Source organism: Globicephala melas, chromosome 3 (genome assembly GCF_963455315.2).
Source record: "Globicephala melas chromosome 3, mGloMel1.2, whole genome shotgun sequence".
NCBI lineage: Eukaryota > Metazoa > Chordata > Mammalia > Artiodactyla > Delphinidae > Globicephala > Globicephala melas.
In genome coordinates, this window is record NC_083316.1 from 63,784,527 (window position 1) to 63,804,746 (window position 20,220).

Consider the following 20,220-nt stretch of genomic DNA (forward strand, 5'->3'; position numbering starts at 1 on the left):
TCCTTTTTTCCACCTGTTAATTTCAGAATTTCTCCCTCATGCTAGCATTTTCCTTTCATAAGGCCCAAAGATTGTGGTTTGAAGGGACAGAGCCCCACCCTATTTGCTATAATTTAGAAACATCTAGAATGTTATCTCAAAATATCAAGACCTCATAAAAACAAACCCTTGTTCAAATTTTCATGAAAGTGTTCTTGATTTTAGAAACTGATTCAAAAAAGTAGTAATTTCTTTTCTCCATTAATGCTTTATTAAGCTTTGTTGACCTATATAAGGGTTAGACGAGGAGGGAGTAGGGGATTAGAAAGATTAGTCAGCCGCCACTCCTAAAAATATCAGAGTGATTTTTTTTTTCTTAATCACGTATCTGTAACCTGTCAGAGCAAACTTACTCTGAGATGAAACCTAAAGAATGCATTTTCCATTTTTCCCTGCATTTGAATACAAATACAGGCAGAATGATAATAATGACATATGTTCTGAATTCCTTAAATCTCTAACATATTTTAACATTTGAAAAATTTCAGAATCATTGTCCAGTAGGATGTGTTGTAAATGCTTGTTGGATTAGTAGAAAATTACAGACCTTTTGTTAATGGTGTTATACCCTGCCTTATTTCCAAAACTTATTTTAGACAGTTTACTGGGATATATACAATAGAGCAGGACAACAAGAAAGTAAAATGGTATTCAAAGATCAAGGACAAGTAAGGATAGAAACCTAAGATAAAGTCAGTGTTGCTATTTGTCATTATAAGGTGCTATCCAGTTGTTTCCTAGTAACCAAGACCAAAAGGAAAATGGATTTATTGATAAAATTCTGTGTCCATCAGAATCATATAAAATCTTTATATTGCTGAAATTTATTGGAAAAATAAATTTAAGAAGAGGAATTCCTTAAAGGAAATTTCTTAAGAGAAGTTAACAGAAAAAAAAAAAAAATATATATATATATATATATATATATTTTTTTTTTTGCAGTATGCGGGCCTCTCACTGCTGTGGCCTCTCCCGTTGCGGAGCACAGGCTCCGGACGCGCAGGCTCAGCGGCCATGGCTCACGGGCCCAGCCGCTCCGCGGCACGTGGGATCCTCCCGGACCGGGGCACGAACCCTTGTCCCCTGCATCGGCAGGTGGACTCTCAACCACTGCGCCACCAGGGAAGCCCCAGAAAATATTTTTATCAATAAACAGTTCCCACAGTTACAAACACATACTTCCCCAGTGGCCTCAGTGACTGGTTAAGGCGCCACCATTTCTTTAGTGTCTGCTGGGCAGCATTGCTGCTTTATCATCAGGTGCTATGGAAAAATAGAATTGTGAAAAAATGTTTTGGCTCCTATAATGGAGTGGCTTTCAAACTGTTCTACAGGGTGTTAGGAATCCCACAGCGGCCCCTCTAGAAGGGAAGCGAGGCCTCAGTGCTGGGTTCTTGACCAAATCAGTGTTCCTTTGATCTCATTGGCAGAGTGAGTTTCTTTGTAAAATTTCATGTGAACAAAGGATTTAACAGGTAAAAGGTATTTGAAAACTACTGGTCTAATAGTAGAGTTGGGACCATTGTTTAATAAAAATACATCCAAGATCCCCTGAAATCTGGCCTGACCTCCTTAAGGACAGAAACCCTGTAATACCGTAAGACACATTGGTACCGTGGCGTTTTGCTACACACATGTTTTGATGCCATGTATATAAAGCCATCCACCCACCTGTCTAGAGATTAAATTTCATCTAGACTGCTTGGTATGTGTATGGTTTCTATTTTTACATTCAACTTTTAAATTCATATACATTGATTTTGGAATATGGTGTAAGTAGGGACACATCTTTGTTGTCGTTTTTTTTTTTTTTCCTGAAAGAACCAATTAGCTACCATCTTTTTTTATTGATTGATCATTCAGCCTTCCCTCCTGTTTTGAAATCTCACCTTAGAATGTCTTTCCCCAAAGCATTCTACAATTCCTGCAGTTCCCAGTGAGACCACTCTGTTACCGTAGTATTTCTAGAAAGCACTTAAGTATACGTAAACTGTTTCATTAAAATCTTAGCCAGTGCTTGCTTGTTTTTCTAACTCTTGAATCAAAGATACCCCCCCCCCCAGATATTTGCCTTATCAGAGCTATTTTATTATCAGCGAAAGATATGTTCTTTTTGTCAGTTCACAACCTGTCAGGAATAAAATCAAACATTGTTAAGTGAGAATCAAACATTATGGTTCTGAAGAATTCAGAGTGGTTGCAGAGATAGGAAAGTGTAATATTCTTGCTTTGTGGTAGGGAACATATTAGTAAAGTAAACATTGAAAATTGAGGTAAATAACAGGATTTAAACTTTGAAAAAGTAACCAGAATGCTCCTGAGTTAGCAACATTTCAGAAATTATGTTTTGTAGTTATCGATTTTAAAGGAGACGGACTCGACAGCACTATCACCTCCATCATAGATGTAGTTAATTACAGTTTCTAAATGCCACTGATTAGTGGAGCAGTTCTCCTAAGGTGCCACCAGTCTTTGGAAGTTGAGGAGGTGGGCATTATACTCCATTGTTCCTGCCCAGTACGTGGCTCCAGCCACAGGATAGTTAAGGCTCGGTTTTACCATGAGTTTTTCCAGAAATAAGAGACATATTATGCTGCTGTAGGTCACATGTGAACTGTTGTAGGAAAACTAAATTGATGAAGGTATTTTGCTGAGAAAATAGTCACCAGCGTCCACAAAGCTGGCTAGTGGGTCAGAGTGTGAATTCTAGGTTTTGCTGCAAACTACATGACGTGGAGTGCAAATACCTAATTTTTCCCCCCAGATTTTTTTTTACATTCCCCCAAATGTGTTCTGTAAACCATTATTGTCAGAAGGTGCTCCAGAAGTTTCAAGGTCCATGGTTAAATGAGTTAGAAATGCTGTGTACTAGATCAGGTGTAAGAAATGCACAATATGTAGTAGAATATTAAAGGCTCTAAGAAGTCTCACAGGAAAGAGCCCTTACAACTTTTGAACCTGTTTCTTGACATCTCTAAGAACACTGTTCCATGAAGTCCACTTTAGGAACCTGTATTAGGTGTCTGAGGTTATTTAAACCTCCATAATTCTAGTTCTAGTTAAAAAAAGAAAAGAAAAGTTTTATTTCAACATGGTACTTTAATTTGTAATATCGGTGTGGAATCTTCTTCAGGAAACACTGGAAAAAGCCTTTGATTATACAGCATCCTAGTACTCAAGGATTTTGCACACAGTGATACAGAGAAGCGTTGTTTTCCCCTGTGAGTACGAAAACCTTGATTTGAAATGATTGGTCAGAAAGAGGCTGAGTCAGAGGTTTACCTGCTTTTCAAGAGCTCTGTCCAGTACCTCAGGTTCTACCCAGAATGTTTCTGTAAGGTGCCATTTGATGTTAGACACTCTTTATATCCAACATATTTTCTTTTAATACAGTTTCAGCTGTTATTGGCTCAAAGTACATAGACCCCTGTAGGGATCTTTTATAGTTATTGCTCAGAAAATAATGTCTGGCTTCCTAATAATGAAGTTCAGAGGAAAATCAGGATTTTGTCATCTTGTTTGTAGGATGGGGGCTGCAGATAACATATGTAAAGGACAGAGTACATTTATGGAAGAACTGGCTGACACAGCAGAAATAATAAGAAAAGCAACATCACAGTCTTTGGTTATCTTGGATGAATTGGGAAGAGGGACAAGCACCCATGATGGAATCGCCATTGCTTATGCTACACTTGAGCATTTTATTAGAGATGTAAGTATCTTGCATACCTTTTTGTACAGGAATGGTGCATACTATACAGATTGTTTTCCTGACCTCAGTTTCAAAATATTCAATATTATCCTGCAGTTGATCCTGTTCCTGCAATTGATCATTCAAATGCTATATATGGAACTCAGGTAGATTGGCCCTAAGTAACGTTTGTAGTTCTTTGATGTGTCTTGCTTTCTTTTGCTGAGGCAGAATAAACCTGGTCAGTAGGAGAAAGGCCTCCTTGGCAATATTTCCACCTAGAACTGTATCTTACTCTCCTTGGCAAACTAAATCAAGAGCAGGGCCCATCACCTGCAACCCAATCCTTGAGAAAAGAACCAAATAAGAGATAGTGCCATTTTTGCCCTGTGAAATACTTTTTTCAACAATATCCTAGAAGGTCTCCTTATAAGACCTTTGATCTGATCTTTCGGTGTCTCTATCTTAGTAACACCTTCAGTGCATGTGTCTTTTTTTTTTTTTAGAGTTCATTTCTTTTTTTTTTTGGCTGCATTGGGTCTTTGTTGCTGTGCGTGGGCTTTCTCTAGTTGTGGCGAGCGGGGGCTACTCTCTTGCAGTGCGTGGGCTTCTCACTGCAGTGGCTTCTCTTGTTGCGGAGCACAGGCTTTAGGCACGCGGGCTTCAGTAGTTGTGGCTCGCGGACTCTGGAGCACAGGCTCAGTAGTTGAGGTGCACGGGCTTGGTTGCTCCACGGCACGTGGGATCTTCCCGACCAGGGATCAAACCCATGTCCCCTGCATTGGCAGGTGGATTCTTAACCACTGTGCCACCAGGGAAGTCCCAGAGTTCGTTTCTAAGCATCTGAATGTGAACTTTTGTTTGTGTCAAACTTTGCACCTCCGTCATCTCCATCAAACTGTCCCCTTTATTAACTGTCTCTGGTTTTGTTCATTTTGATCTCTCCTTTTTTTCTCTCACCTTAGCACCTGCGCCTGAACCTTGTCTCTTCTTTGGTTTTTCTTTTTCTATTTTGTTCTCTACTTTTTAACTTTTCTTTGTCTCTGTGTCTTCCTTCCATTTTCATTTCTTTCTTTCTTCCTTAAATAGCCAATAAAAGCACATTTTTGCTCGTATTTCTTTGCAAAAATAAAATCCCCTTTTCTTTAAAGTTTTGTGGCCCTCAGTTTTTTGTTTAAACGTTTAGTTAGATTACATAGTTAATGATGACATATTTTCTGTTTTAAAATAAATACTTTTTACTTTTAAAGAAATTCTGTATTTTCAAAAAGATATAGCTCAGGAACTTTTCTTTAATCATTGTAGAAACTACAGGTTCAGTATAGTTCTATATCTGCCTCCAAAACACACTTTTTAAACATCATTTAAGAATACTACTCATGCAAGAGGGAGGAGATATGGGAATATATGTATATGTATAGCTGATTCACTTTGTTATAAAGCAGAAACTAACACACCATTGTAAAGAAATTATACTCCAATAAAGATGTTAAAAAAAAAAAGGATACTACTCAGCTGTAAAAAAAAAATGGAATTTTGCCATTTGCAGCAACATGGATGGGCATTATGCTAAGTGAAATAGGTCAGACAGAGAAAGACAAATACTGTATGATATCACTTATGTGGAATCAAAAAATACAACAAAGTAGTGAATATAACAAAAAAGAAGCAGACTCACATATACAGAGAGCAAACTAGTGGGGAGAAGGAAGCAGGGAGGGGCTTTTTAGGGGTAAGGGGAGAAAGGGTTATTATGGGGATATATGAAATCATGTGCGTGACACTTCGGAAAATTGTAAAGCACTACAGAATTTAAAGAATCTTTCATTTAATAAAAACTAGATTAATTAAGACATTCCTTTGTTTTGAGCCTTCAGGAACAAATTATGACAGAGCTGAATCTGTCAACTTCGAGTTTCCTTTAATTGTATCTACTCTATAGCAGTGTATCAGTTACTATGACTGCATAACAAAATACCCTGAAACTTGGTGGCTTAAAACAACAATAATCATTTATTGTCTCTCAGAGTATCTGGAGGTGAGAAATTTGGGAGCAGCCTGGCTGGGTGGTTTTGGCCCAGGGCCTCTTCTGAGGTTGCAGTCAAGTTATCACCCAGGGCTACAGGATCCTCTTCCAACGTGGCTCACGCACGTGGCTGGCAAGTTGGTGCTGGCGATTGGCCAGGGCCCTCAGTTTCTTTCGCTGTGGGCCTCTCCATGGGCTGCTTGAGTATCCTTACAGAGTGGCATCTGGCTTCCCCCAGAGGAGGCATTCCAAGAGGCCAAGGTAGAAGCAGCAGTGCATTTTATTTTGCCATCATGTTGTTGAGTACACAGGGCCAGCCCTGATCAGTGTGGAAGAGGCCACTCAAGAGCATGAGCATTGGGAAGCGAAGATCTCTGGGGCCATGTTGGAGGCTGGCTGCCAAAAGCAGTTTGTCGCAATTTCAAAGAGTCATTTAAGAACCTTCAGGAACAAATTAGGACAGAATTGAATTTGTCACTTATGTTTTCATTGCTTCTGTAGCAGTTTTTGTATATTTTAAATGTTGATGAAGAAAGTGTTAGTTTTAGATAAAGTTTACTTTGGAGTTAAGTCATTGAAGAGGCTTCTTCAGGAACAAGAGTCCCTAACTTTTTTATGGATGAAAATCTTTATTTTTCATGATGTCTTTTGATTGCTGGGATGGGGAAGAGAGGAAAAGGAGGAGTCAGGGAGGCTACGTGTTGCTGCTGCAGGGTGAAAATGGCCTTGAGGGGGACAGTGGTGTAACCCAAACCCTTAGGTCTTCCAGCTAGAAATGCCCGTCAGCTCAGGGAAGGGACACTGGGGAGACAGCTGGTCCTAAGATATTTCAGGGCAGATTTTAAGAGCAACTTGTCAAAGAAATTCTGCCTTAATAGGTTTATTTGTAATTGTTTTTAGAGAAAAGACATATGTTCTGACTTTTAATAAGGCGAATAGCAGATGAATCAAAACTGGAGTTCTTCAATTTGATTACCCTCTGCTGCTAATGTTTAGACCAAGATTTGGTGTTAACTTCCCTTAAGATAGGGATTTCTAGAACACATATAACTGTGCTTTAAAACATTGCTAATTAAGTAATCCACAAGTCTGTATTGATACTAACAACACAAAAATAAATTTTAAAATGGTGAGGGTAGGGAGGAAGAAGGGAAAGCTCTACTTTACAAAATTCCAGCTAATAGAGAAAGCTTTATTTTGTTTTGTTTTTTAACATCTTTATTGGGGTATAATTGCTTTACAATGGTGTGTTAGTTTCTGCTTTATAACAAAGTGAATCAGTTATACATACACATATGTTCCCATATCTCTTCCCTCTTGAGTCTCCCTCCCTGCCACCCTCCCTATCCCAACCCTCCAGGCAGTCACAAAGCACCGGGCCAATGTCCCTGTGCCATGCGGCTGCTTCCCACTAGCTATCTACCTTACGTTTGTTAGTGTGTACATGTCCATGACTCTCTCTCGCCCTGTCACAGCTCACCCTTCCCCCTCCCCATATCCTCAAGTCCGTTCTCCAGTAGGTCTGTGTCTTTATTCCTGTCTTACCCCTAGGTTCTTCATGACATTTTTTTCTCTTCTTAAATTCCATATATATGTGTTAGCATACAGTATTTGTCTTTTTCTTTCTGACTTACTTCACTCTGTATGACAGTCTCTAGGTCCATCCACCTCATTACAAATAGCTCAATTTCGTTTCTTTTATGGCTGAGTAATATTCCATTGTATATATGTGCCACATCTTCTTTATCCATTCATCCGATGATGGGCACTTAGGTTGTTTCCATCTACGGGCTATTGTAAATAGAGCTGAAATGAACATTTTGGTACATGACTCTCTTTGAATTTTGGTTTTCTCAGGGTATATGCCCAGTAATCGACATTTATTAACTACCAGAATAATAACTGATTCAGGCAATGATGATCAACAGATAGTAAAACCTTTGGATGCAAGATTGTTGGAGAAAATGATATTCACACAGTTTCAAAGTATCACCTCCCAAGTTATTTATTAATTACAAAGGAGAGAGGTGTCAGTACATTGAAGGAATCTTCTGGGCACACACTTAAACCAAATAATCAGCTTTAGCATTCCCAATAATAGATCAGACTGACATCATGTACCTCCTGATGTGATATGCTGAAAAGGGTATGTCACCTACCTATATATGTAATATTGCTGGTAATAAGTTTTAATCTGAATTGAATGAGGCAAATCCAAATTGAGGGAGATTATGCAAAACAGCCCTCCTGGATACTTCAAAAATTTTAAAGACATAGAAGTGAAAAAAGAGAAGTCTGGGAACTGTTCTAGATTAATGGGAACTAAAGAGGCATGACTAAGTGTACCACATGAGTCTTGATTTTTTTTTTTAATATAAAGAAATTTCTGAAGAACATTATTGGGACAGTAAGGGAAATTCATGGACTATATATTAGTAAATAGTGCTATATCATTGTTAAGCTTCTTGAGTGTAATAATTTTATTCTGGTTATATAGGAGAATGTTTTTGTTCTCAGAAGATAGAATCTTAAGTATTTAGGGACCAAGTGTCATGATGTCTACAATTCTCAAATGGTTCAGGAAAAAAAGTGTGTGTGTGTGTGTGTGTGTGTGTGTGTGTGTGTGTGTGTGTGTAGAGGGGAGGGAGGAAGAAAGGGGAAATATGGCAAAATATTAACAAATGGTTGTTTAGATAAAGAATACATGAGTGTTCATTGTACTTGTCTTGAAGCTTTTATGAAGGTTTGAAATTTTTCAAAATAAAGTTGGAGAAAAGTTTAAATTAAAATTTAAAAATAAAATAACTTTCATTGTGTCTCACTGCTTTAGGTGAAATCCTTAACCCTCTTTGTTACCCATTATCCACCAGTCTGTGAATTAGAAAAAAGTTACTCACAACAGGTGGGGAATTATCACATGGGATTCTTGGTCAACGAGGATGAAAGCAAACAGGACCCAGGTATGAATTGTTCTTGCAGTAAGTACAACTAGAATTCTGTTGGTTTTCATAATTTATAACTTGAAGTTCATAGGAGCATGAACTTATTGCTTATTAATCATGAAAGCTGTGAATGTTGATTGTAATTGACATTTGTCCAAATTCATTTTCTCTAAGCTTAGGGTCAGATAGAATTTGCATTTATCCTCACCATGTCTGAATCCTTCTCTGGCCCTCCTTATCTCATTTTTCTACAAGAAGAAAGTGGGGTGAGGGGGTCATTTAGGTTTTATTCTTAGATCCATCTCAGAAAAGATGCCCTAACAGTCAAGTGTATTAGTTATCTTTAAAAATACTCAGTACATTTCCCCAAATATCATTTAGCATTAATAACTTACTAAGAGCAATACTCTATACTGGCCATACATGTTATCTTAATTTGACAAGGAAAGTGAATCTCAGGTAAAGTGGGTTCCCCATGTCAGCCACCTGGGTGGGGGCTGAACTGAGCCTAGAATCCATGTCCTCTGCCTGCAGGTTCTCTTCTGCTCTGCTAGAAATGGTATATGGGAGCTACAGTATTTTTCCTAGCCTTCTGCTTACTACTCATGTCACAGAAATGAAACATTTCGTGAAAAAGTACATCATTAGCCAATAGAAAAAATTCAAGTGCTGTAAGTAATATAGTAGATTTTAGCTTTTTTTTTTCCCCCTGTTCAATAATAATTTTTTTTTTTTTTTTTTTTTTTTGCGGTACACGGGCCTCTCACTGTTGTGGCCTCTCCCGTTGCGGAGCACAGGCTCCGGACGCGCAGGCTCAGCGGCCATGGCTCACAGGCCCAGCTGCTCTGCAGCATGTGGGATCTTCCCGGACCGGGGCACGAACCCGTGTCCCCTGCATCGGCAGGCGGACTCTCAACCACTGTGCCACCAGGGAAGCCCAATAATAATACTTTTAAGCTGTGGGCCAGTGATGGCTTATGCAGTTGGTGTGCTACAATGGAAAATCCATTATCAAAGATACTCCAGAGTCCAAATTTTATTTTGGAAAAGTAATAAGTAAGGATGGACCTGAAAAAGATATCAGGCAACTGGCCCAAATAAAACAAAGCACTGGACCTAAGATAAATGTAATGTTAGGCAGTCCTGGCCTTTCACCACCATGCGGTCTTGAAAAACACATCATAAATTCTCTCATGGAAGCAGTTTTGTATCTATTCATCTGCATCCAAAGTGACAGGAGGAGCTTATAAGCTAAAATCCAATGGGATAAACAAAACAGAGTTCACTAGCAGGGAAGGGTCAGTGGTAAGTGTTTGATGTGAACTGACTACTAACCCAGACCCTTACATCTTAAGTGTTTTGGCATTTTATTTTATTTATTTAGATTTTTATTCATGAACATAATTTTTAAAAACTAAATAAAGCTAAAGACTCATGCTAACAGGCAGTGGTCCCCTGCTTCCATCCTTTTATTACTCCACGGCCCCTCCCCATCCCAGTCCCAAGGCAACTGCTTTTGACTCTTTCATCCATTTCTTCCATAGTTCTAAATACTGTGCTTATTTTCCTATCTCTTGGTTCATCAACCTGACACAATATTTACTGACTTCTGTTAAATGAGGGTCTTCCGCCCTCCCTTCCCCTTCCTCCTGGTATAATAGTTTCACATTTTTTCCGTTTCATTCACATTCATTGTTTTCACTATTACTGCCAGTAGGTATTGCTTACTCATGAGCCAAGTATGTTTTCTTTCTTGTACAACATTTTTCTTGAAGGTAATAATTGTTTTCATTCTTTCATTGTTTTATTTGAGTCTATTGTTGAAAATTCCTGTATCCTCCAATAGCTTTGCAAAACACCTCTCTAGACAGTTTTCCACATGACTGAACCTGTTGGTTCCAGTTTTCCCCACTGGTGTCATTCTTCCTGGAGCCCTTTGTCCTCCTGCTCATCTGAACTGGTTGTTTCCTAGGCCTGCTGCCCAGATGTTGCTGTCATCCTAGGAAGTCTATTAACCTCTCCTCTGTGCATTGGATTGCACGTAACAGAACACTTGGGCTCACACCAGCTCAGACGATGAGGATACATATAATCTCGTATTACAGGAACCTCAGGAAGGGTGGGCTTCAGCTCGTCTTCTATGCAGTTCTCCAGGCTTTGTCTTCCTGCCCTGCTGGTTTCATCATCAGACTAGCAGCAAGATGGCTGCAGCTCTTTTGGGCATCGCATCCAGAATTGACGATGTCGGAAGGAAGAAGAGGGACCAGCTTTTCCTGTGACTCTTTCTTAGGAGCAAGGGAACTTTTCTTAGATACCCACTAGCTTCTCCTCAGTGTCCTATCTTATTTTCAGGATTGAATCACATGATCATTCTTAAACCAATTCCTAGAAGTAAGAATGGAAGGGATAACTTTGATCAGCCTAGACTAATTGGGGTCAACATTTGGAGCTGGATATGAGGACACTGCTCCCTGAGATAAATGGTCAGGGAGTTAATTCCTTTATAAATCAGGGTTTTCTTAGAGGTGGAATAGATTTTGGATAGGCTACTAATAATATCAACTAAAGAAGGTAAAGTTTTTAAGATTTTGCATGAATGAAAATGTCTCCATACCTTCACACTTGATTTATAATTTAGCTAGGGCTAGAATTTTAGGTTGAAAATAATTTTCACTCAGAAACTTGAAGCATTCCTCCATTGCCTGCTTACTTCCAATATTATCCCTGACTGTATCTGTGCTTCATCCTTTACCTCTGACCTAATTCCTCTTCTGTCTAGATTAGAGGCCATTGGTCATCAGTAAAATGCCCCAGTGACCTTCTGGGTGACTTCCAAGATACTATGCTTATCTATTTCCTTTGGTGTGGTAGATAAAGCAATGGACCAGCAGTAAGAAACCTGCGTTTTAGTCTCTTCCAGTCCATAAGATGTTGGAAAAATCTCCTAACCTCATCCATCTCTAAATTTTTATGAATCTATCCTAAAAGTGACTTCAGAAACTGTTTGATCAGCACACATCTCTTTAATACCTGTCTAGAGGAGTTTTGCTTTAAAACAGTTTTGCTAAGTTTCCCTGTAACAAACAGAAACTTGAATGATTACTTTCACTGACTCTAAGCAGTGTCAGATAAGCTTTTCAGTAATACCTGTTTAAGAAATTGGTCATAGCTTACAAGTAGGGTCCTCACTAAGAACTTTTATTTGAAGCTGTAAAGAAATGAGTCATTTTACCATCTGCTCTGCGACCTGGCTCTCTCCACCTCCATGTTTCCTTTGTACACGCACACACGCCTCCCTCTCTCTTTCTCTCTCTTTTCTCCCTCTTCTTCCCTCTCTCTCCCATGGAAGAGTGGTGAAAGATAGTCTTGAAGTAGAACGTAACTATAAAAATAGCTCCTTCAGGTGATTATGGAAGAGTGGTTACATTATTTACCTTGATGCTGTAAGAACTACCATAATTAGTACTAAAGTAGAGACCAGCATATGATGACAAATTCAGCAGTTGTTTGTACTGAGTTATGTTAATGAGATTTTTGGGAGCAATGTCATATTTTATATAATTTAACTATATTTAAGAAACATTTCTTAGCCAGCTATATTATATATACTACATCTTATATGTATATAAAGCAAAAAAAAAGGAAAAAGCCGTCAGCAAAGCAGTGTTTAAATGAGGGGGTTTTGTGGCATTTAGTAGGCTTTCAGAAAAGGATGGATGGATGGATGGATGGATGGGTGGATGGATGGATGGATGGGTGGATGGATGGGTAGATGGATAGGTGGATAATGAATGGATAGATGGACTGACAGATGAATTAATCTCTTTTTTAGAAAGGTCAGTGTGGAGGCTAGATTATAGAGGAGAGGCTGGAGGTGGAGAAATCAGTTAGGACTAACCCAGTTGAAGTGATAAAGGCAATACTTGTCTTTGAGATGAAAAGAATTGGCTTTTTTGATACCCCACTGCTGTTCACTTCAGTTTGGGTCTTGTGAGCATTGAAAGGTAACAAAAAACTATCCAGGTTAGCAGGTACTGGTTTCTACCTGCTTCTTTCCTAGTCTTTTCCCACCCACTTTGTCACCTGTTCTTTGTGTTCCTTAAGTTTTATTTGGAGGCAAAAGGTATTCTTAGTGCTTTGTAATGTGAGTTTTAGTCTACGTATTTCTGAGAGTGTCAGCCTTCTTTTCACCTCCCACCTCTAGCACCCACCCTTAGAAAGGTATTATTTGTCTGTTGCTGAATTCTTAGAGGAGATTAAAGAAAATTCCATTATCCTTTTTCTCCGTTGTGTTCAGTCTTTTGGCTTTTTAGCTTTTAGCTGGATAAAAGAATAAAGCATACACATTTATCCAATGAAATAATATATGAGAAAAGCTCCTGATAAACTTATAATAAGTATACTAGGGTCTCAGAAGTCATTGTGAATCTGGTTCATCTTGGACATTTTTGCAATACCGTGCAATTATATTGAATTTTGTAATACAAGCTGCATAATCCCGAGCTGCTTTAGGTTTATCAAAGATTAAACTGTATGCAGCTGTTGGGGAAGAATTTGTTCTCTACCCTTCTTGGTTCTTTGGCTGGTCTAATAATCAAATTAACATAAGACAGATTAACAGGAGAAAACCAAATTTAATTATGTGTCTACGGGGGCCTCATAAGAATATGAGGGCAAGTCAGGCAGTTGAGGCTTCTGTGCCATCCTGAGCTAAGGAATGGGATAGGAGACTGGGCATCAAAGGGGAGGACGGTAATTCACAGGGAAATAAGAAAAACAGATATTTGGTAATTAGATGTTTGTCTTGCCCTACACATAGGTCATTCAGATAAACGTTATCTGTGGTAACAGTCTGTCTCTGAGCCAGGGCCCCCCCTACCTCCATCTAAATTCTTTCAGGCCGTTGAAGGGGGAGCTAAAAAGCCTTTCCTGAGCCTGTGGGGCCTCCCCTGTCTTCAGCCCCAGACACTCTGCACGCCAGAGTGGCACATCTTGGGAAGGCTTGTTCTGAATCCCTTCACAGTCTTGTCTTTGTCTTATTGTACTTCATCATATCCCAATTCTTTAGAAGTTTTAACTTCATGTATATGTACTGTGTGGTAGACTGTTCCCCAGGAAGCAGATTCTGAGGTTTACATGCCGGAGTTTATTGGGGAGTGCTCTCACGATCAACGCTGGGTTACAGTTATAAGGCTTCAGCCCACGCTGCAGAGAGCTCTGACGAGGGTTGGTCCTTCAGAGTTACCTCAACTTCGGCTGAGAGAGCCAGGCCTTATACCTTTTATTAGTTATCTACTGTTGCGTAATAAATTACCCCCCAAAACATAGTAGCTTAGCACAGCAAATATTTATTATCTCATAATTTCTGTGGAGCAGGAATCCAGGGGCAGCTCAGCTGAACACCTCTGCCTCACAGTCTCTCACAGGCTACATCATGGTGTCGGCCAGGGCAGCAGTCGCTTCAGGGTTTGACTGGGGCAATCCACTTCCCAGCCCACTCACATGCTGTTGGCAGACCTCAGAATAGCCACTTCCAAGTTCACTCACGTGGCTGTTGGTAGGCTTCCAGGCCCTCACTGACTTGTTGGCCAGAGACATCAGTTTCTTTCCATGGGACCTCCATAGGGCAGCCCACAATATGACCACTGGCTTCCCTCAGAGCAGACAAGCCAGAAAGAAAGTGAGAGTGCCCAAGACAGGCCACAGTCTTTCATGATGTAATCTCAAAAGTGACATGCCATAATTTTTGTCATATTCTATTCATTAGAAGCAAGTCCTTTGAACCAGCACACACTCAAGGAGAGGGAGTGACACAAGGGCTTGAACACTAGGAGGCAGGGAACTTTGGTGGCCATCTTAGAGGCTGCCTGCAAACCCCCATAGCAACCAGTCACTGGATGCAGGTTTCCCAAGATGGGACGCGACCTTGGGTGAAGCAGTTCTCTTCAGCTGAGGACGTTCCCAAAGAGAGCACACCGCTGAGCGTCGCAGGCTTAACAGCCTTCCTGACAGTTGGGGCAGTAAACCCTTCAGTCCTGAGTGGGATTTGGGTGGTACCAGACAGCATCCACTTCAATATGTATAGCTCTTAGTTAACTAGGATGTTTAATAAGCCAGAATTTCTCGGTCTTGTTATTTAAACTGTGCAACATGTAATATTTCCTTATCTGTTTTTGTGGTTTTGTTTCTAGCACTCTTAGAAACATTTTTTATATATGTTAATTTACAGAGTGTATTACAAGACTGGTGCATATATTCTTCCACTGGAAAACACTTTTTTTTTTTAAATCCATTTTTAAAGGAGAAATTGTATTGTACCATGTATCAGAATCACTCTTTTTTTGATATAGAAGGTCAGTGGAAATTTTTCAGCAAACAGCATAAAACTAAATACTTCTTAGCTTACAATGAGTAATTGTTAAAAACCATTTTAACTGAGCTAAAAGATAGATTCTAAATGCAAAAGCATTTTCAAAGCAGTATTTACCCTTTTCTAGATATGTAGTATTGATAAAAGGAGCTAACAAGGGATTAGGAACAATGGATTTCTTTTTCAGATTATAAATTTTAATTGAATAAAGTTATAAGAATTGTATGTTGTCTTTAATCCTCTAATTTCTTTCAACTTTCAAGCATGGTTTTCTTTCTCTCTCTCTCTCTCTTTTAACTCTATTTTTTAGGTGAAGAAGACCAGGTTCCTGATTTTGTCACCTTTCTTTATCAAATAACCAGAGGAGTTGCAGCAAGGAGTTATGGACTCAATGTGGCTAAACTAGCAGATGTTCCTGGAGAAATTTTAAAGAAAGCAGCTAGCAAATCAAAAGAGCTGGAAGGATTAGTAAATATGAAAAGGTCAGAATGATTGTGCTGCATTTTTTGATTTATAATGAAATCTTCCAAGTTGTCCCAGGAAGAGGATTGTCCTGTAAATGAACATCAGAACTTCCTTCAAGTGTCTCTTCAAGTATTGTGAAACATTTAATTACAATAAAATGAAAACAGCTCTTACCAAAGCTCACGTGAATTCACTCATGCCTCTCTAGTCAGGTCTTTATTAAGTTGATAAATTGGTCCTTTTAATCTTTTTTCTAAAGAATTAACTCCTTAATATGTACCAACACATTCGTTGCCTAAAATATTCGTTTATGCAAAAAATTACTAATGGAAACCTCAATATATAAAATGTTTAGAGTACTTCTTTTATTCATATATTGCATTCAGATATGCAGTAGTTGCATTCAGAAATGAAGAATTCTGTCAGGACAGGAATGAAAATAATAATATCACATAACTAGGTGATTAGAGTCAGTATCCACACGTCACTTACTTTGTGGATTTGTTTGTGACAAAGTTTTCATTCTAACCGACTTCTCCATCATCTAGGAACGCTTTTGTGAATGCACTCACTTTTTACCCTGGATAGCCAGCAAGTATATAGTCAGTATATATACTAATCTTCATATAAACTTGAGACATACTTTGGAAGGAAGATATTCCTAGGAAAATATCATACTAATAAATAATAAATTATAGCCTTTTTTCCCCAAATATAAGATTATATTATAAAACAACATAAGCTCCTCACCTACCTCCTACCCCACTCCTTCTCTCCTTGGAGAGTCTGATCGGCCTGGGGCAGGACATGATTGCCCTGGTCCATAACCATATGACCAGGAGTGAACAGGCTGTTAGTCCAATAGAACATCTTGGCTGACCACTATACTGTAAGAATATGTTTTAGTTCTGGAAATCATCCCCTATTTAAATATTGAGATCTTAACACCTAATATTAGTTAAGCACTTGCCAACTTGTATACTGACGTACAGTTGTGCAACCAACTTCTCTTTCTCCTCTTCCTGCCTCTGTGGTTCTGCCTTGCACTCCACACTTTGCAGTGGTAAATGGTGGTGAACCAGGTCCAAAGTGCTGGAATACTATAAAAGACATGTCGTTTCCTCTGTTGACTTTCTCTTCTGGATCCTTTCCTCAATGCCAAGTTAGAAACAAATGTTATAATCAGTGACCGCTTGTTTCTAGTTATTTGTAACATAATAGATTAACATAAAATTTTTCTAGAGAGAAAAGTAATCATCTGTGAGAGTTTAAAAATAAGCTTAGCCCGTAGTTCTTTGGGCTGATTTAAATCCTCTCTTGTTGTCTTCTTATTTTTCTTTTTCCCTAAAGAAACTAGAATAAAACTTTACTACAAAAGATACATAAGCACGATGGTGATAAAATATGAGAGTTTATACCTGTTGCTGCTATATAGCCTATAAAGCAAGAGCAGTGAAATTCACAGGTTATTTATAAATATTTTAACTCTTCCGACTAATGTATGACATTTTGAAATCTAGAAAGTTATCTTAAAAAGACAGAATTATAGAAAGAGGCTGCACTGGGATGGAATCTGATGATTTATCAGGATACACTGCATTTATTGTTTTTCCTTTTCACTAAAAGCGCCTGTCACATCGATTCCATTGGCGAGATCAAAGAAAGCAAACTGAATCCAGTGCATTCATGTGGGTTTGGTAATAGCTAATATTTATTGAATGCTTGCTGTGTGCACCAGCAAGTCTGGGCAGTCAGTCCTTTGCAGCAGCCTAGACACTGTGCCAGTTACTGTTCTTATTGCTTTACATACATTAACTCATTCCTTACGACAGCCTTGTGAGATAGGTACTGCTGTCATCCCCATGTTATAGTTGGGGAAAATGAGGCCAGGTGGGGGTAGGAAGCTGACCAGGAAACCAGGGTCACGCAGCTAGTTGGTGCTGGAGCAGTGATTGGAACTCATATACTCCCTCTTCAGACCCTAAGTAGGTCTCTGTTATGTTGGCATTTTACTCTTTCCATAGCCTGCATTATATTATTAAATCAATTTTACTTTTCATCCTGTGAGCACACATAGCCTCTGGCTGAGTTAGAAGAGGGAGGAAGCTGGGCTTTCCCCTCCCCGGAGTCAGAGAGCTGATCCACAGCTTTGGTCTCTTGATTATAATAGCAGCACTGAAAAACTTGTTTCTCAGGAAGGCTGATGCTTCCTGACATAGCTTCCCAACCACAGCTTCCCAGTCACCTTGCCTGTGAGTCTAATGTTACAGACTTTTCATAGCTTTCCATGAAATGTACTGGCCTCTAACAATTTCATTTATAAAAGAAATAGTATTTTATTTTCTCTCCAGGAAAAGGCTAAAGTGTTTTGCGAAGTTATGGACGATAAATGATGCAAATGATTTGCAAAAGTGGATGGATGAGTTCAAACTGGAAGAAATTACAGACTTCTCTTCCTGATGAAAATGAAGACTACGTTTTGGAACCAAAAAATAAAGAATTAAAAATACCAACTGTATAAAACAACTCTCTAGTAACAACCCATCTTTGTGTGACCTGAGCATAAAACCTGACCGTGGTATATTCCTTTTAGAAACAGGGAGGCCTTTTGTGTAGAAAGTCTGTTTCAGGTTCCTGCCATCCTTTTAAAAGTATAAACACTTTTGAATATTAAGATTTCTATCATGTCATTAGAAAATCTCATGGATGGTAAGATTCAAATAAAATCAGAAACTTCTAAGTAAAACCTGGAGTGGTAGAATATATAGTTCATGAACTTTTAGAGTGATATAAAAATTTAATGCATAATTTTATTTGTTTCAGTTCAGATAATTTGCAGCTGGTTGAAATGTCTTGCAGGAATATACGTTTTCATTCGAACTAAAATAATTTTATAATGCCGCCAGTTTATTCACTGTAAGCATAAGAATTTTTGAAGAGAAATAGAAGGTATTATCAGGCTTTTAGAAACTAGAGCACAGAAAGAGTAAGGTCATATGAAATTTGAAAAGCTAAATATTGTCATAGTTTTAAGCAATTTGAAGGTTGTTGGATTAAATTATTTGTCATTCATTCAAGTAATAAACATGTGATGAATACTTGCTTATAATATATGATTTTTTTTCATGTTGAATTTGGGGGTTCTCAACTATTTGGGACATTTGTTACTTTTTAGGTTTAATTGTGGAACCAAGGTTGCTGCTTCTCCCAAGTACACAGAACTGAGCTTTCCCATTTTGGACCTTTCTGCTAATTGATGTAGCAAATGTATGGTCTTCCCGGTATTGAACCTTATAGCCATGTTGATTCATAACAATGCTACCTCCCTGCATGTTTAGGGTGACAGTGCTCAGCTTTGTCCCTGAGCTTTTTATAGCACTTACAACCTGGCTTCTCATATCTATTCTTTTTGTTTCTAAATATATGATCTTGCACAAAGGCTTTCCATCCTGTTTCCCACTCGGTTTTCATTCCTACTCAGTGAAATGCCTTCACTTGATGGCCACATTTCTAATTTCTTCTTTAGATTCTTTCTTTTTTTTTTTTTTTTTTTAGCTGCACTGCGCAGCTTGCGGGATCTTAGTTCCCCGACCAGGGATGGAACCTGTGCCCCTTGCAGTGGAAGTGCGGAGTCTTAACCACTGGACCGCCAGGGAAGGTCCCTTTAGATCATTTCTTACAATGGCCCTAACAGTGAGCCCTGGACACAGTCAATTAAGTCTCCCCAAGTTGATGACGAGCGGTTGGTTGCTATACTTTTGGGTCACTCACGCTCTAGCCCTGTGATTCCCCACCTTTATGGAGTTAGAATATGATGTAGTCTGATTCCTCCATCCTTCCAGAAATATTAACATACAGTGAAATTCTCAAACATATCTCCAAATAGAATTAGTTGGGATTTACTCTTTAAATTTTAAAAATAACACTTTTTAAGCAATGTTTCAATACTCCATAAGACCATAAATGTTTTATATTAACAGAGGTAGTGCTGTAACCTTACTGGCAGGCCAGCAGAAAACGGAGATGAATCCAGGAATGTCACGCTCATGCCTGAGGGAGCTGCAGGGACCAGCAATCACAGGTCATATCCAAGTGGATAGTTGGGGCTATCTCTGGCTTGCCCAGGCCAGTGTCAACATTCAAGCAGGTAAGAGTTTCAGGAGCAGTGTGTCCAGGGAGTGACGGTCCACAGTGTCTGGCAAGTGACAATGTGGAATATTACAAGGTAGATTCTCTAACATAAAGCAGGATATCAGCCAGCCAGCCAATTTGCAGGAGGTCAGGCCTGCTCCAAGTTTGGAAGAAGATCAGCATTGCCAAACTGCAATTCTAAGTGAGGCTCCTTCCCAGCCAGGGTGCTGAGGTGTTGAAGGGAAAGTTGTGTCAGAGTCCTAGACAGGAAGATTGCACACATGCCATGGAGATTGGCAGGAAAGATGCCATTGATTGGGTATGTACTCCCGGTATCACACTTAAGGAGTGCTGCAATTCTAATATTAGATATAATGTCTTTGAGATCCTGATTTGATTTCCTTTAGTTATATACCTGGAAGTGGGATTGCTGGATGATATGGTAGTTCTATTTTTTATTTCTTGAGCAACCTCCATACTGTTTTCCATAATGGCTGTACCAATTTACAGTCTCACCAACAGGGTACAAGGGTTCCCTTTTCTCCACACATTCACC

General features: G+C 39.0%; 1 protein-coding gene across 4 annotated transcripts in view; it reads left to right on the forward strand.

Annotated features, from left to right (window-relative positions):
• Window positions 1-18,631, forward strand: part of MSH3 (mutS homolog 3) — a 211,435-nt gene extending 192,804 nt beyond the window's left edge. For all 4 annotated transcript variants that reach the window (XM_070045159.1, XM_030846850.2, XM_070045157.1 and 1 more), the window contains exons 21-24: window positions 3,565-3,751; window positions 8,587-8,716; window positions 15,379-15,550; window positions 17,885-18,631. In XM_070045159.1, coding sequence (XP_069901260.1) covers window positions 3,565-3,751; window positions 8,587-8,716; window positions 15,379-15,550; window positions 17,885-17,993 — 598 coding nt within the window. In that variant the 3' untranslated portion in view covers window positions 17,994-18,631. The remainder of the gene's footprint in view (window positions 1-3,564; window positions 3,752-8,586; window positions 8,717-15,378; window positions 15,551-17,884) is intronic.
• The last annotated feature ends 1,589 nt before the right edge of the window (window positions 18,632-20,220 follow it).